The sequence below is a fragment of the Cupressus sempervirens genome, chromosome 5 (assembly GCF_028749045.1).
Source record: "Cupressus sempervirens isolate cs-2001-9-10 chromosome 5, ASM2874904v1, whole genome shotgun sequence".
Lineage (NCBI taxonomy): Eukaryota > Viridiplantae > Streptophyta > Pinopsida > Cupressales > Cupressaceae > Cupressus > Cupressus sempervirens.
In genome coordinates this window covers 390923389-390943195 of record NC_143122.1, presented here as the reverse complement: position 1 = coordinate 390943195, position 19807 = coordinate 390923389, and the positions used below count along the sequence as shown (strand labels likewise).

The 19807-nt window shown below is 34.8% G+C and overlaps 1 protein-coding gene across 3 annotated transcripts in view; it reads left to right on the top strand.

Annotated features, from left to right (window-relative positions):
- The window catches only part of LOC149556441 (WD-40 repeat family protein / beige-like protein), a 161453-nt gene that overhangs the window by 63748 nt on the left and 77898 nt on the right, over positions 1-19807 (top strand). For all 3 annotated transcript variants that reach the window (XM_089830752.1, XM_089830749.1, XM_089830750.1), the window contains one exon: positions 6099-6180. In XM_089830752.1, the coding sequence (XP_089686878.1) occupies positions 6099-6180 (82 nt within the window). The remainder of the gene's footprint in view (positions 1-6098; positions 6181-19807) is intronic.

Genomic DNA, 19807 nt, shown 5'->3' with positions numbered 1-19807 from the left:
TTATTTCTTAATGAGCCTCCTCCGATTTGATATGCATGCGTATTCAGGCATAAGTTGTTCTATAAACATTATTACTACTTTCCAAGTTGCACATACACCTTAGTGAAGTTGTTGATAGTTGGAAAAATATTATCATTTCAGTTTTTAGATTGGAAGGAATATAGATGGATCTGAATAAATACACTTTTGGATATCTCTGAACATGTTAAAAACCAGTTCAGTATTTTAACAATTAAAATCTTCTGTCAAGAGTAAAGTACAAGAAATAACATTTGAAATAAAATTTATACACCTACAGGTGATCTGGTTCCCAATTTTGTTAAATAGGTTGTTTCAAAAGTACCCCTATCTGAAAATATTCAATAAAGGGAAAACTACATAAATAAGATGTGACCTAATGAGCAATCTATTAACTTCAAGTGTTCTTAGACTTTTATAACTTTACAAACAAAGATCACACTAGCAATCAATTATAATTGAACAGTGATGAGTTTGTTTCACTAATTATTGGTATTGGTCCTTGGAAAAGAGAAGTTGCACAAATGGCTGAAACTGGCAGAAATAACATTGAAAACACATTGGTTGACCTGAAATGCACTTAAAAGGGCAGAAACATCCACAAAATACCCATGATGTTTGTTAAAATTTATAGCTTTAGTCGGATAAAACATAGAGTATAAATGAGATAATAAAGGATAATTCTTTATTACATATCTTCATAAATTAAGTAATTATTATTATAGAAATTAGAAACATCTATTTGAATAAATATATAACTATATATACCCTAATTTCATATTATTAATATTTAATGACTTGATCATCATTTAAATTTGAGCAAAATACATATAATACTATATCGAGCACCTTAACTTTATCAGGCATTATAATTGGATTGTTTTCGGTGACTGATAGTTGTTTAAGTGTTTGTGGAAGACCATCGATGATGGGTGTGTCCTCCACGTGGTATGCACCCCCATCCATGTGTAGGCCTTCCCACCCTACTCTCCCCTATAAATTCTTGTGCAGACTTTGATCTCTGTCCAGTTCGAATCGAACGGTTAAGAATTTCTGTCTCCCTGCAGTCATAACAAAGTACGATAAACTTGGTAAATACAGTATTTAACATTCTTCAGTCTTCTAACTATTTACAGAGTTCAGCATTGGCATCAATTCTTAGGAGGTTTCTTATGCTATTCGGGCATTGGCATTCATTCATTAACCTGTATGCCAGCATCGTTCAATATTCTCAGTCCAGTTTGAATCTGCCTTCTCTTACTTGGGTTACTCCATGTCACCTTGTATATAAGATTATACAAATATTCTTATTTAAGTCAATTGACTACTTACACTCTTCTTATTGGATCATTAGATATTTTCTCACTTTGATATCTGTCATAGCATTATAAGGAAGAAATATGAGATCATATATTTCAGGAATTAAGAAGAATTGTTCCCCCTCAAATAAAGTTTGATATCAGAGCAGGTCTAAGAGACAATTCTGATCAGATTTATTTAGTGCACTCAAGCATTATTAATTCCCTATCTATCATAATGGTAAGTGGTATTAAGGTAGAGGATAGACTCGACAGTGACCTAAACTACACAGGGTGGAAACTATGAATAAAGTTAATCCTGAAAGAGAATGACCTAAAGCAATTTATTGAAAAATTTGACCAACCACCAAAGGGAAGTGATGAATTGAATAAATGGGAGAAGGATAACACTAGAGCCATGAAATTGATTGTGGACGGTGTTAAAGATCATCTACTTCTTATTATTTCTAAATTAGACACGGTATATGAAATGTTTAAAGCACTTCAAGAAATGTTTGAGATAAACAAGACCACTAGAATTCTAACTCCAAAAGACGATCTCTCCAACATTAAGATGAACAAAGGAGAATCTATTGCTTCATATTTCATGAGGATAACAGAACTAAGGAACCAACTTTCTATGATTGGTCAAATCTATGATGAGAAAGAATTAGCCATGATTGCTCTAAAGGGTCTGCCACCATCATGGAAAGCTTTTAGACAAGGAGTATGCGCTCCATCCAAGCTTCCTAAATTGGCTCGACTCAAAGCTGACTGCATACAAGAGGAGTGCATGTTAATGTCTCAAGATGATACTTCCATTGGAGGTGATATTCAGATTCTCACCACTACAATAAAAAGGAAAAAGGGCAATTTATCTAATAGTAAACATCCGCACAAGAGACAGAGAGACTACTCCAAAGTACAATGTTACAGATGTGACAACTATGGGCACAGTGCAACAATATGTATTGATAGACTCAAACATCAAGCTTTCTTCGCTGAAGTCAGTAATCAGAAATTGGACTCAGAGACTTCTCTATTCTAATGAAACATCCTTAAAATTAATGTAAAAGTGGATTAAGAGGGAGTTCACAATCATTTACTATCAACACCAAGCCTCTGAAAGTAAAACATTGTAGAGGTATAACTTGGTATGTTGTTATTATTGAGAAGAGTCTTAGAATATTTGATTATTGTACTAACGACTTACTTTTTGTTTCATATGGGCCCTGTGTATATCATGAGGTAGTGACGACTTCCAAATGGTTATCAATTGTACTTGCAAAAGTTATTGAAACATGACGAGCTTACAATAACTAAATTTCTATCATGATAGATTATATTATTACATGGTGGATTAAGTTCCTTAAATAGACCATGGCCTTCTATTGTGATCGACATCTCATGATGTTTCTGTAGAGTACATTAGAAGATATCTTGCATGGTGGATTAAGTTCCTTAACCAAACCATGGCTATCTATTGTGATAAGACATTTTATGATGTCTAAAGAAGATCACGATAGATGATGAATTGCATGGCGGATTAAGTTCCTTAAACAGACCATGGCTCTGATAAGACATTTTATGATGTTTGAAGAAGATCACGATAGATGACAAATTGCATGGTGGATTAAGTTCCTTAAAAGGACCACGGCCTTCTATTGTGATGGACATCCCATGATGTTTGTGCAGATCACAATAGAAGATATATTGCATCGTGGATTATTTTCCTTAAGGATACCATGGCATCCTATGATTTATATCTTCTATATTATGTTGAGGTAATATTTACTCTTGTGTTTATCCTCCCTAGCTTAAGAGGGAGTGTTAATGTTTATAGCTTTATTTGGATAAAACATAAGGTACAATTGAGATAAATTAATAAAGGATAATTCTTTATTACATATCCATATAAAATTAAATAATTATTATCATAGAAATTTGAAATATCGGTTTGAATAAATATATAATTATATATACCCTAATTTCATATTAATAATATTTAACGACTTGATCATCCTTTAAATTTGAGCAAAATACATACAATACTATATTGAGCATCTTAACTTTATCGGGCATTATATTTGGATTGTTTTCAGCGACTGATTGTCGCTTATCACTTAAGTGATTGTGGAAGACCGTCCGTGAATGGACATGTCCTCCACGTGGGAGGCATGTCCATCCATGTGTAGGCCTTCCCACCCTACTCCCCCCTACAAATGCTTGTGCAGACTTTGACCTCAGTCCAGTTTGAATCGAACAGTTAAGAATTTCAGTCTCCCTGTAGTCATAACAAAGTACAGTAAAATTGGTAAGTACATTATATAACATTCTTTAGTCTTCTAACTATTTGCAGAGTTCGGCATTGACATTAATTCTTAGGAGGTTTCTTATACTATCCCTGCAGTCATAACAAAGTACAGTAAAATTGGTAAGTACATTATATAACATTCTTTAGTCTTCTAACTATTTGCAGAGTTCGGCATTGACATTAATTCTTAGGAGGTTTCTTATACTATTCGGGCTTTGGGATTCATTCATTGACCTGTATACTTGCACCATTCAATATTCTCAGTCCAGTTTGAATCTGTCTTCTCTTACTTTGGTCGCTCCATGTCATCTTGTATATAAGATTATACAAATAGTCTTATTTAAGTCTATTGACTACTTACACTCTTCTTATTGGATCACTGGATATTTTCTCACTTTGATATCTGTCATAGCATCATAAAGAAGAAACAGAAGTTCATATATTTCAGGAATTAAGAATTGTTCCATCTCAAATAAAGTCTAATAAAATCAACAATGTTTACTCAAATTTTCTGACGTCCCAGAGTTTTTTACCAAATCCTATTGGTTTTTTGAATAATGGGGATGAATAGTGTATTTTCTATCTGCAACAAATTTTATTGAGATTTATGATTTCTTAAATTAGAGATTGGCTAATTGTAGGGTTCAGACCCCATTAGCCAGGTTCAGGTCCAGGTTCATTGCGGGTTTGGATTAGGGCTAGGTCTATGCAGGGTCCGCACCATGGACTATGGGTCCACATGGACCCACATTCTGTGGTGTAGACCCCCTGCATGGACTTGCCACGGAACTTGGTGGACACCACGCAGACACATACTCTGTGGTGCAAACCTTGCATGAATTTGCCACGGACTCGGGTGGACCCCACACAGACCCTCAAGGACCGGCAAGAACCCATTGTCCATGGGGCCAAAAAGTAACTTAAAAACATATTAAATAATATTTTATTATTATTTTTTCCTTCTAACCCCAAAAAGAGCCTATTAGAATTTTAGTTGCAGTTGGGGATGAACCCATTGATCCCTCATTCTTTTGATGACCCATTTGACCCTCAAAGGGCTTTAATACAATGATAAACTATTAAGCACTTGTCACTATTATCATTATGTTTCAAACTTTATTATTTGATGAGCTAGTCTATGTTTTGAAATTTCATTTTGCAATTTAGAAATTCAATGTATGATTTTCTTTAGAATCGTGAACATAGATTAATGAATGAATGAGTATTTAATGTTTAGCTGTGACATTTGGCATTGATCAATGATCAAGCAACATATATTCATACTATGAAATGATTTAGTTTTGCAATAATGCATGTTTTGAAATATATATAATTGATCAATGATCAAGCAACATATATTCATACTATGAAATGATTTAGTTTTGCAATAATGCATGTTTTGAAATATATATATATATATATATATATATATATTCTGCTCACAAAACCCCCATTAGTAATAGCCACGGGAAAATGTCAAATATGTGCCTGTTTACCCTGCTGACAGAAGGGTTAATAGAAATGCATCGCTTGATGACATAAGGAACAGTAGGTCATTCTGCAACCTTAACATTTTGAAGTAAGTGATCCAGTTGGATAGTATTCCAATAAATATCAAAGCACATATATTTGCTTAACTATTGTGTGCACAATTGTACTTCATTTCTGTAATAGATCCTTTTACTTCTGCTTGTTCTCTGTTCTATCTTTCGTGTAACTTTAACACAGATAAGGTCAGGTTATTGATTATCATGTTTGTTACTTTAACTTGGCACTTAGTTCTTAACTTTTGGCTTTACTCATAATGGGTTTTTACACGACTCTATTTGTTTGGCCATTAAATAGAGTATTTTCTGTTATTTTTCTAATTGAGGATATTCAATAAATACTGGTGGGCCTAGACCTGTATTGGGAGGGATAGGCTTTAGTCTTGGATGTGTTATTCAACATGCATGTGTCCTCGAACTTCTGTTTGCTATATTGTGGTGTGGTGCCCTGCATTTGGGTCAGTCTCTTCATTACTTCAACTTTGTGGACAGGGAATTAGTTTGATTAATAAAGCTCTTTATTTTCATCTCTTTTGTACACGAGCACAAACATGGCCTTTGTGATGCTTGTATCCCGTGTTTAGATTTTTGTGTGCTCTGTATTCTAAATTTATTTCTTACTTGGCTTTAGAAGGTTGTATATTATTATACAGGTTGAATATGCATTTTTAGATTGACATGCTACTATCATGTGCTTTATTTATAATAAAAGAATCCAGTTTCATTAGAATACATTAGAGGACTTTGGCTTTGAATAAATAGTACATTTGCATTGTTTCAATACTATCTTATGCTAGAATTATAACGTGTAAGAAAACCAATTTTATTAGAATACTCTGGAAGACTTTGGCTTTGAATAGGCTTTGCTTTTGCATGAAGTGAAAGCAAACTAAATAACTTTTATCATTTATTGTATTGAAGACGTGAAGAATCATTACCAGTTTTTAAGAGGAGGCTCTTGGGAGGCTTGATTGATTTTTCTACAAGAGAGCTTCAGGTCCAGGTAACTTTAGTTTATTTAAAATATTTGCATTCAGACAAGGTTATGCATCGTGCCTGTTGCACTATTAAAAGAAAATTAACTACCTAAAGTGATTATCAAGAGATTCATCTGAATGTTGTAGTATAGCCTACAATCATAACAATCTTAGGATTTAAATATAACAAAGCAGTTGGCACAGTGCTGTTTCCTGTCTTGCCGAACTCTCAAATGTTAATGTGGAATATCAATTAGCGTAATCCTCCTCATTGAAGGGTTCATATGCTGAAAATTGAGTTATCTATCTCTTGCTTGTAGCCCACCTAATTTTTCTTTTTAAGCAGATTGATAAATATCAGATATAGTAATTATATAAATGTCTTGCTTTTTCTAGATAAAATCTCACGTGCCATTTTCTTCAATTGGCTTTTTAAAGTATTGGTAAAACATCAAAATATAATGTGATCTTCAAATTGCAGCGTGGAAATTTGCACTTATCAATCTTAAAAGTCTTGTTTTTTTTGAAATACCAGCATATAATATACTTACATTTCTTTTTAATTTTTGCATATGTTTTATTTCTAGTAGAATGATTCCTCTATAAAATTTTCCTTTGCTTCTTCTTTGACCAGTGTTGATGTGAGTTTTGTGGCCACCTTAACTTGTAGAATGAAACAACAAATATCTAATTTACTCTTGAACAAGGCTTTAAATGCTAATAAGCAATGTTAATGTTTGTGTGATCATGTAAAAAAAAGCCCAAGGTTTATAATGAGTACTTGCGACTTTTGTTTGGGGACTTGTGCTAGCCTTTTGTGGAGGATATATAAAGCTATTAATTTTCTTAGTTCACATGATTTGGCAATACAATTATGTTACTTGGAAACATGTTTACACCCTTAAACCTCAGGTTTCAGAAACGGGGATGGTTTTTGGGATGGAGGGACAGCCTGAGACGTTTCCAAGCCATCCTCAATCAACTAAAAAATTGGAAACCCGTCTTGGAAACTATGGAAATGATTAATGGGTTTCCTATGGCCATTGACCGTCTTAGGGACGACTTAAGGTTTCCAACAACCAAAAAACTATTGACAAAAAAATAATAAGTAATTTACAATTTTTTTGCACGTTTGCGGACCCCATGCAGATAAAGGTTATGAAATAATAAAACGACAGATTGTATCATATGATACGTAAGTTTGAAACATCATAACATATCATATGTTTGTTTGCTATTTTATTTTTGCTGAGATGCTCGCAGTAGGGTTTGGATGCATGGCAGAGACGACTTGTAGATACTGTTTAGGGCACTTACAGAGGTGTTGAAGGGTATTTGTAGTGGCATTTGACAACTGTAGGGTAACAGTGACATTTATATGAATCAAGATTAGGGGTGGTCATACTATCTTTGATGGAATGATTATATGGTCATCGATAGTTGGTACATTGATGGAAAGATTATATGATCATTGATAGTTGATAATTTAAAGTTTTAAGCCTATATGTTTTCATTTTGTTGAAACTTGAAACTTAAAACTTGCAGCCTTTGTGCATTTTGATATACGATAATGATATGAATCTGTGATACTTTTGGTTCTCTCATTCGATTTATTTGAAGTCATCCTATGTTTCTAATCTTTGTATTCTACGATGATTTGATTTGATGCTATTTTCTATGACGATTTGATGAATGAAATTAATAATTTTAAATTATGTTGCTATGATGAATGTTACAATGTTATGTAATTCTGAAATTTATGAATATATTTGAAAATTCAGATTTCTATATATATATATATATATATATGTATGTATATATGTTATGTAATTCTGAAATTTATGAATATATTTGAAATCTGAATTTTCAAATATATTCATAAATTTCAGAATTATGTAACATTGTGTATATATATAGCCGTCCCCTGCGCTAGCAAAAAACAAAATGTCTTGGAAACCCATCCCGTCGTCCCAGAAACTCGGGGAAACATAGCAATACAAGTGCATCATCAATTTTTAACAACAGTTTTAAATAAAGTGTAAATGGGATGAAAGTTTAGAAATCTTAGTTACTTCTGCTTCTAACTTTACTAATGCAAGACACTATTGAAGTTGTGGTGAGACACACAAATTCCCCTAGGATATTATGTCCATTGTTTACAGTTTATCTGGCACATTGTTTGGAAAAATATAAAATATTTAGCCAAAGTAGAAATTTATGAAAATTTCAAATAAATCTCGAGTAGAACAACAAAGGATCCAATCGTAATCACAAAACTTACAGCCAAATTGGATAACCTGAAATGTGAATATGAAATACAAGTAAGACACTTGAGTGATATCTCCAACAGACAATGAATTTTTGTCCATTGCCTCCAAGCTCGAGGGTGTCAGTGCTCAAACCAGCTGAAAGCCAAAGCTCCCAAATTCTCCAAGAGGAGATAATAAATCAAACATAAACCAAGCCTCTCCAAAGTGAGCCTCTCAATGATCTTTTATAATACATTCCTGTGACTCTTCATTTTTCTCCTTGCCTATCTTTTAGAATATTTTTCCGACTCTTTGTTACTCCGTTTTAAATTAAAATTACTTTATTATTTATTCACTTAGCTCCATTAAGTCGTTTTAATACTTTATTAAATAATTAAATTAGGTTGTCATTATTTTGATATTAGTTTGACACCTTAAAATTTAATTATTTAATTTACTCTTAATGACCCAAAAAAGGGGACATTATGGTCCTCCCTTCCCAGACATTGCTTTCCCTCGAGCAATCTACACCTGTGTGCTGAAATCAAATGTTCGGATCCCATATCAGCGTCAAGAATGTTGCTCCACCAACCTGCTGTGCTACTCTGATATAAACAACAACATGCTTAGGATTGTGAAGGTACTCATCGAAAACCCATTGAAGTGTCACAAAATAACATGCTATCACAATTGTCATATATGAGGAGATAGAGGTATCTCAAGGAGCTATCGTCATTGAAGAACTCATGCATAAAACCCATCGTAGACACCATAAAACTATCAGCCCATCCTGAATTGCTGATGTAAAAATTAAACTGCTCAAAACCTGAGGTCAACACCAGTAGTGTAGAGGGGCTAGTACAACAATAATCAATCTGAAATGCCACTAAATACATACATAGGTATCATGAGTAATGAAGTGGCTGAAAATCCATCTCATATGAACAAACCATAACTACTATCAATCTTCAATCAAGAACTATTTAGCTGCTAAAACATTGAATCCAATAAACTTATACGTAAATTAGAAACTGATCCCGTGTATAAGCTGATCAAAGAATGGGTAGTAGTACTAACCCTTGAAAATGATCCACTACTCCAATTCTATGACCGAAACTCATCACTAGAAACTGCATCTGAGTCCCAAATCCTGCAATTAGACCTATCCTCATCATGGAAGTCAAAAAGATTTTCCTTATCCAGCTGAAAAAGTTGATTATCAATTGTCCAATCAGTACTCAACACACAAGGAGGGTTATCCGTAATTTGAAAATATTTCCCTCTTTCCAACTTAGGTCTAGTATCTTGCTATCCTAGTTCGGAAAATCCCAATTAGGACACTGCTCCAAGTCAAAGCCTTCCTGAATTTGGTCAAGCTTATCTACCACCTGTTTTACTTACTTTGTCATTTCTTTGTTTCTCCACTCCCTTAGCTATTCATTGACAATAAGCTGATTTTCTGCTTCTAGAAGAGCTATTTGTGTAGCCTCCAATGTGTCCTTAGTATATTTAAACTCTATGACGAGCTTATTTTCTTCATTAGCATAAATGCCAACAACCTTTAAGATGTGATCTCTATCCAATGTAAGTTCAAATAATCTGATGTTAGTCACCCAAAGGCTTCTTTGACAATTTTAAGTCAACAAGATAGAGTTACCTTCCATCCCCTTTTGGTTCCTCTCAAACTGAATCTTCCAATAGAGCTACTCTATGTTCTTGTGAATGTCATCAACATGTACTAAGTGTTGATTTTCTCAGGATCGCTGCAAATGTAATAGCACTGACATTATGCTTGGTATGTACTTTCCAAATGACAAAGTCCTCTTGTACTTGTATGAGGAATAAACCAAGGGAAGAGACATGCCCCTAATGGGACATTTCTATTCATTAATATAATTAGTATAATGACAAACTTAATTAAAGTTGTATCTATATATATATATATATATATATATATATATATCATTGTAATTATATTAATTTCTCTTTGATCTCACAGGTTTATCCTACTAAAGCTACCAAAATATCAACACTCCCTCTTAGCTAGGGAGGATAAACACCTGTCACATAGATTACCTCAATGTAATATAAGAATATCTTTGATCAAAAGATATTGAGTATTGGCCTTCAAAATATCAACATATGATATTCACCAAAGCTCTGAGTAATGGTCTCCAAAATATCAATACTTGATATTCACCATTTACTCAATAAGGCAATGGTTTGCAGAATATCAACATATGATATTCACCATTTTGATATCACATTTGAGCATTGGTCTCTATAAGAACAATATTCACGAATCACTCAATAAGGTTTTATATCACATCTAATATTATGAGTATTGGTCTTCCAGAATATCAATGATATTCACCAAATATTCTTTGAGTAATGACCTTCTAGAATGTTGAGATACATGATATTCACCAAGTATTGTGAGTAATGGGCTTCCAAAACATCAAGTTACATGATATTCACCAAGTAGTCTGTGAGTAATGGCCTTCTAGAACATCAAGTCATGTGATATTCACCAAGTGCTTTGTGTAATAGCCTTCCAGTATATCAATGTGCATAACATCAATGAGCTTAAGGGGCTTTCTAATGAATGGTTCATAAGGCACAACACTTGGTGAAGGTTTTGCAAATGAGGTTGCAAGTAGAGTGGGTTCAACTATGGAGGAAACTCCGTAGTTAAGCTTGCTCAAGCTGGAGTAGTACTGGGATGGGTGACCTCTCGGGAAGTCTTGGTGCTTCACCTTTGTGAGCATCACCTAGATCCAATGAGTGCTAAGTGTTCCATTTGTTCTCATGAGAGATGGATTCATGTTGAATCACTACTCATGAAACATGGGTCAATGAGTTTGACTCAAAAACTACACAGTTAAATCTTGATAGCAATATCACAATTCACCATGTACTCAAAAAATGTTTATAAGGTATGTGCACACGCATTCTCATAATGCTTACCGTATAAACATCCACCATGCAAAGTATAATCTATTACGATTTGCATAGATGCCATGAGATATCCATCATAATAGAGAATTAAGTTATTGTAAGAACATCACCTTTCAATAACTTCTGCAAATACAAGTGACATCATTTGGAACCCGTCACTTCCTCATGATGTACACAGGGGGTAGGCCCATTAGAATCATATAGTCACGAGGTATATTCATGAATCATAATTCTCTTGATTGCTACAATTTATTGATCACTGGAGAATCCATCTCAACATGGTTTACTCCCTCTGAATCAATATGATTGAGATTACGAAGGCTGACTTAATCACATCCTCTATTTGCTCCCTCTTTTTCAAGGTTGTCTTTAATGAAATGTCAGGCACCCTTTGAATCTCAATCTCCCTCTTCCTACAAGAACATTCTCAGAGGAAAAGATCAAGGCAAGCAATACTTATAATACAAAAGAATGTTAGTGTTTTAACTCATGCAAATCAATTTTATGTTCAACCAATCTTTTTGGGAGCCCATAAGCAATAGGTGATACAACCTGCTCAATCCTCCAAAGAGATAACAAATCTGTTTGCAACTGCTTACAGATATCCCTCATCCTCTATGATTAAAGACATGATGGTTTGCATACAAGTCCTCACATTGTTTGGATGACGTTTCCCGATTCTAGTTAAGAAGCTTTGAAACATTGGAAGGATCAATTAATCAATCTGAGCTCAACATAATTATAAATGGCCTAGCTCTTGCCATAGTTTCTATAATCTTAGCTTTCTTACTAAAGTTGGGGGCTTTGACATAATGTAATCCATGTAGACTCTCTATAATCAGCTGTACAACCTTCACTAGTATGTCATTATTATAAGGTGCTACAAGAGATGTTATTTGTATAATCTCACAGAGACACGAAGCACCTGCAAATCTAACATCTTACCTAGATATTCCAATAACTCGTGCTGAACCAAAGCAACCATTGAGGGCTGCAAAGCCCAATTCAGAAGCCATTAATCTAACTGGTCTACTTTGGACAGATTTCAGTCTGATTCCTCCAGCTTAGAAAGGACACCATCAGCACATTTCATGAAAACTAATTGTAATCCAATCAAATAGAGTCAATTTCCTATTTCCTTTCCTTTCTGCAAATCTCTTAACTGTTCACCATTGAATGCATCACTCAATTCTTTTCAGAAAAGCTTAGAACTAAGTTATTACTATACTTTGCAATGGCTGATTTAAAATACAATGTGATAAAATTTAGCTAAAAAATAATAATAAGACTGCAAGCTTCAGAATAACATTTGGCCTCTAGCTCCTATTACTAACAAAGTGCTTGGATATCCATCACTGTAAGATCCACAGAAAAATCTTCCCACTTTCTTACCAAGCACTCATCTCTGAGAATCACTATACTGTTGCTCTCAGATTTACTTTTTCCTGAATCTCTTTACTATTGTAAGAATGGTTTCAGATTTCATATGTTTATTGACAACAAAAGAACAAACATAATAAGAATAAACAGGGTTGTAAACAATTTCTGAACTTTCAATTGCAAAACTGAGAAACTCAGATTATGAATACATGATGATTCTTTGAAGATGTATGTTCTCAGGCTGGTGAGGACATTGATACAGTTGTTTTGAGTTTAGAAAAGTTTCCTCTCTCAGACTTTTACACTTGCATGGTTTGGAAAATACTTATAGCAGCACACACAAATTTGCATAGCAGCAACAACCTTCTAATCCTTCGCACCAGGAAACATAATGGAACAAGTCATGATACTTTTCCAGGATACTCGTGCACAGCTCCCAAGGTGCATTCAGTTGTAATGGATCAATTAAATCGATGCATCAGTAATATACCCTCTATGGAAAACAAGTTTGGAACTCCTTAATTCTCTTACTGCTCGAAACAAACACTGACTAGAATAAACATTTGCTTTCTAAGAATAAGAGACGAAACCCATAGCTACCAACTACTGAGTTTTTCAACAATCTGCAATATTGATGAAATCTCCAGCTATGCTGAAGTTGTTCCATCTAATTATAAAGAATGATCAAGCTCTGACAATTTCCATTAATAGCAACCTGAGATGTTGTCATCTATGTTGATTGCTGTCCATAAGAGTTGGAAACTGTACGGTTTCTAATACCAGAAAATGTTATACGAAAGCCGATAGAAGTTTATGCACTGTTAAACTTCAGGAAGCTTAAAGGTCCAATCACAAGAGAAAAACTCATCACCCAACTCCATCCCTGGAATGAACTACCTATCTTGTTCAGTCTCTGTGCACCCCATTGTCTTTTGTAGCAGCAAAACCTCTACAGCTCATGTAAAAATACCACCTGGAATCCCTCAAGTGGCTCCCCACAATTCAAAGGCCCCTTCCCTGATTTAAAAAAATGAAACAACAATGTCTTTGTGATTCTCTGTTTGACCAGTTCATATACGCCCAAGCTGTTTTGTGCGACACAATTATATCCTTCCTTCTTATTACAGTTTGCATGTGCAGTTTGTTTTCCAACAGAGATTCTTCCGCTCAACCTTGTGCTGAAACAATAGAATATAACACCATGAATATTCTCATTGTGAGTTGGGGCTCTCAGCATGATTAAAAAACTCCGCTCAATATTCACTGAAGGAAGAATTTCTCAAGCCAATATGGTGGGAGAATTAAATTGCTCAACATTTGACTCACTAGAATGAGTCAATATAGTTTTGTTTTATATTCTCACTCTGGCCAAATATTCATGGGTCTTCCAAGTTATCAAACCTCGAAATTCCCAATCATATAATAACATTAGATGAATAATTAAACGTCTTCATTGCCAGAATACATAGTCAGTGACTAGAGCTTGGTGAACAAAAAAATATTATCCCAGGTGCATTAAAAAATATTTTGAACAAAGAAAAAAAAATGCACCCATGAGATTGTTCGACACCACAAATTTGGGAGCCGATACCATAGTCATTAAAGTTTTGTTGTAATATACTTCATAATATGATGTCAAACCATGTTTCTCAGAAGATATGTAACGACCATGAGAAGATATGCAACGACCACAATAAGAGCCTGCATGCCAATATACTTGCTATTGCATGGGGTATTAATCCAAATATTTGGCAATGACAACATTGAACTATAAAGTCTTTGGTGCTAAATATTAGTGATCTCAAATGTTTCAATTTGCGTAAATCACTCTATTATTCCACAACAACAATGACAAACCTGCACAATATTTTAATATATAGAATAATGTTTTTTTATTTTCTCAAAATATCTTGCAAATATATTATTTCTTCAAATTCGTTTCCAGCAGAGGTGACTTCACAATGTTGCCCTTTTGAATCTCAGAGGCTGGTAGGAGAACCAACTCTGATTACACTGTAATATAGCCCTAGGATATTATTTCCAGATTTGACCACAGAAATCCAAATAGATAATTTGCATGTAATTGTTTCTAATTTATCCAGCGCACTGCACAGAAAATGTAAAATATCCAGCTAAAATAGAGATTTATAAGAATTGCATGTCTTTAGTAGAACAAAAAAAGATGCAATTGCAGTCACAGAACTTAGAGTCTGATTGGATAACTAGAAATATGAATTTGTAATACAAGTGAGACATGTGAGTGATATCTCAAACAGACAATAAGTTTCCGTCAACTGCCTCCCAAGCTTGAGGATTTCAATCCTCAAATGGCTGAAAACCGAAGCGCCCAAATTCTTTAAGAGGATTCTAATATACTTCATAATATGATGTCAAACCATGTTTCTCAGAAGATATGTAACGACCACAATAAGAGCCCGCACACCAATATACTTGCTATTGCATGGCGTATTAATCCAATATTTCGGCATTCACAACATTGAATTATAAAGTCTTTGGTGCTAAATATTAGTGTCTCAAATGTTTCAATTTGTGTAAATCACTTTATTATTCCACAACAACAATCACAGACCTGCACAATATTTTAATATTCAGAGTAATTTTTTTTTATTATCTCAAAATAACTTGCAAATATTTTATTTCTTCAAATTGGTTTCCAGTGGAGGAGACTTCACGATATGGCTCTTTAGAATTTTATAGGTTGGCAGGATAACCAACTCTGATACCACTGTAATATCCCCCTAGGATATTATTTCCAAAATCTACCACAAAAGTTCAAATAGATAATTTGCATACAATTGTTTTCAATTTATCTAGCACATTGTACGGAGAATTTAAAATATCCAGCTGATATAGAGATTAATAAAAATTGTATTTTGATTTAAGTCTTTAGTAGAAAACAAAAGATACATTTGTAGTCACAGAAAAGTCAGATTGGATAACAAAGAGGGACCTAAGTGATATCTCCAACAGACTATAGATTTTTGTCCACTGCCTATAAGCTTGAGCATTTCCGTCCTCAAAAATAGCTGAAAGCCAAAGCTCCCAAATTCTCCAAGAGTAGATAATAAATCAAATATAAACCAAGCCTCTCAATGATCTCTTATAATACATCTTCGTGACTTCTTTTTTCCCCTGCCCATCTCTTAGAATTTATTTTCTGTCTCTGTTAACCCACTTTAAATTAAAATGACTATTAATTTTTCACTAAGGTCCACTAAGTGATTGTAATACTTTATTGAATAATTAAGTGAAGCCGTCATTATTTTGATATAATTTGACAACTTAAAATTTAATTATTTCATTTACTCCTAATGTCCCTTTTCAGGGACATTATAGTGCTATCTTCTAAGGGCGTGCGTATGATTTTCAAACGACTTATGCTCATCAAAACCATGTTTCAAGAACAATCAACAAGTACCAAGAGGTACGAACACTAGTTTCACCATGATTCAACATTAATATCTTTCTTTATCTATCTGAGATACACATCTTTTAACTTCTACTCGACTGAAGCACATGTAAACTAAAGTGAGAAATGTTGAAATTGTTAGGATTACAGAGACAGAAATAACAATTACATGCAAACATAACCAATATCACAAAGGAATAAAGCACACATAAGTGAATAGAAGACACAGATTTAATGTGGTTCACCCAATCCTTGGGCTATGTCCACCAAACAATGAGTCCAATATTATTGTCTAGTGATTTCAGCTTGATTACAATCAGCAATCCCTTGGAACTCAATACCGTAACAAGAAGCTATTAAATCATCATATATCATAAAATCCCTAATCCTATGCCATTTTATACAAGATTGATGCCTCTTATAAGTTTAGGGCTAGAATATGATGTCCAATAGAGAAAATAACTTCCGACCCCTATCCCCTTTCTTTTTTGTTGCTATGGTTGAAATCTTAAGTCATTCCATAACACATTGTCAGTCAATTAGATTTTGGAAAGGAGTCCAAATTCGCAGCACAACAATGACAATTCATAGACTTTATTTGCAGACGACAAAACTCTGTTCTCATAGGCATCTCTCCAAGAAACTAAAAATATCAAGAGGCTTTTAGATGCCTACGAAGCTGCATCAAATCAAAAGATCAACACATTGAAATCTACAACATTTGTATTCAACTATGGTCCCTCAACCAAAAGAAACATCATCCGGTGTTATGGGCTTTAGAGAAGATCAACTACCTAGTTCATATCTCGGAATCCTCCTATTTGTGGGAGCTGACCGGTCACATTATTGGCAAAGTATCTTAGATAGGCTACAATCTCGTACCAACTCATGGAAGGCGAAGTGCTTCTCCTTATCAGGTAGAATCTTACTGGTTAAAACTACCTCTCCACAATCCCAAATTATTTCTTGTCAGTTCTACAAGCCCCTAAAGCAATTATGAAAAAAACAGAACCCGTCGTTTCAAACTTCATATGGAGAGAGAATATGACAGATAAAAGGAAAGTTCCTCTAGTCTCCATTAAGAATATGGCTTGTGGCAAATTTGAGGGCGGAGTAGGACTCCATTATATGCATTTGAGAAACATAGCTTTTGGTGCTAAATTAGTTTGGAAAATGTATTCTCAGTCAGATGCACTCTGAGCCCAAATTATGCAAGCTAAGTATCTTGATATCCCTAATAGTTCTAGGATTTTCACTGTTCTAAATCCCCCTACGGGCTTTGTAATGTGAAACTTTGTGATTCAATCTATGGAAATAGTGACTAGATATATCACTTGGGAAGTACAATGTGGTCAGGAAGTAAAGTTTTGGACTGATTCATGGGGGAGATATCCTCCTCTCACTTCTATTGAGTTCTGGACTGATTAATGGGGAAGATATCCTCCTCTTGCTTCTATTGATGCCTTATCCCATGTTTAGCACATTGTCATTCCAATTTGGGGGGAGAGGCTCATTGATTATGTAGACGCAGTAGAGTATAATTCAGCTTGGGTCTGGAAAGATTTATGAGCTCTCCCTATCCCTTTCAATTCACAGCAAACTCTCCTCAAGAGTTTTATCAAAGAGGCTAGCATTTTAAAATGGTTCCGGCGATAGAATTATTTGGGCTTCAGTAGGTAATGGGACATACTCAGCTAGAGAAGGATACAATTCTTTGAATGTAATGTCCCCACTTTAGCAGTTGTCCAGTTGTGTGATTGTTAGCCTTTTTCTTTTATTTTATTTTATTTTATTTATCCCACACTGCTTGTGAAAAGTGATCAACCCTATGAAGTAGGAATAAAAGGAGAGCTTGTGGCTATTGTTAGTCAGGTTGAATATGAGAAGAAAATAGATGTGTGAGTTTCAGATTTGTTCATGGCATTAGAGGACGTCTATCCTCTCATGTGATATTCTAGACGTCATTCCCTTGGAGTTTGGCCTTTGGAATTCATTGCTATTAGCTTCATTAACAGGTAGATTGGGCGCTTTTCCAACTACAGGCGGATTGGGTGTTTGCTCATATCATTCACGCTTTTTGTTCGATACTTATGCCATTGTGAAGGGATGATTTTATGAGTGTCTTGGACTGATTGAAGGCAATTTTACTGTAGCAGCACTATAGCGTGGCACTATTCATATTATTGTAGCAGCAAGATGAGAAGTCAATACTGGAATATCATACTATAATTAGTGAGTTGAGAAGTTTGCTATATATTTGATTTTATTAGCTTGAAAACTAATATTATTTCAGTAGTTCAATCTTCAGTTTTGCATAAATTCCTTCTTGTTCATGTTATGTGGTTTCAAATCTATGCAAAGACATTAAAATCACTATCAACAGTTGGTTTGGTTTTTTTGGGTGTTTCTAGGGTGCCCATTACAGTGGTATCAGAGCTATAAGTCCTGCCATCCCGTGGAGGTCTTATAAGGAATTTGGGACAGCCGGATAGAGGGAAAAGTGTTTGACAAAATGTCAAAACACTAAAATCAGAAATTAAAAGGGCTAAACATTTATGTTTGAGTGTGTGACAGGGGCTTTATAATTTCTGCAATACCAGAGCAAGACAAAGTAGGTGTTTAGAATTGCAAAGCGAATAGTCTAGTTCATCTGTGCAGAGGGACATACAATCCAGTCATACAAACACGGAGGAGATATTCTTTGAACAAGACGACAGTATGGGTGACTGAGATGACAGGGATATAGGACTAGGCAGAGGCAGGAATATCAGTCTAGATCAGGAGGAGGTAATGTTTGGACGGTTACTGGGTACATTAGAGAAGGGGCAGCGTATGCAACAGGAGCAGAATAGGTGAGTGGATATGATGTTGCAGCTTATGGCTAGATAAATGGCCGTCAATATTAATCTAGGTGATGCCAACAATGGAAACAATAATAATGGGGGAAACGATAACAATAGGGGCAATGATAATAATGGAGGCCGAGGCAACAATGGTCTTGAGAATAACATTAATGGTAATGATGGACATGGAAACAATGGGAATGAGGCTAATAACTTTAGACACGTTGCATGCCCAGCTCGAACAGTGCGCTCGAGACTTCTTCTACCCACCTTCCCACCTAGAGATCCAGTTTAACCAGTAAACGGACTGCAAATTACCGAGTTACAGGATCAGTGCAAGAGGGACAGGGAGGTTAGTAGACCGGAGTTTCAAGTGGACACTTCCCTTAGAGATTATATGGACTTGAGGATGAGACACATGCCTAGAGCAGGAGGGAGGAATCAAAACTTTGAGTTGAGAAAGAAAGTTGGAAAACTTTCTTTACCTTATTGTGATGCTTCATGGAAGATGAGTGCACGAGCTTGGGTGCAGAAGGTAGATACATACTTGCAGCTGAATCCTATGCCTGAGGAGGCTATAAAGTATGCGGCTATTCATTTGGATGGCCTAGCGCATGAGTGGTGGCACCATGGCATGGTAAACCTTGGGGCATTATCATATCACATCTTATGAGGAGTTCACTAAGAAGCTCATAGAGAGATTTGATACCAGGGATCTTGAGTTACAGTTTAGGGAGTTGGCACAACTCAAGCAGTGGGGATCAGTTGAGACGTATATCAATGAATTTCAGAG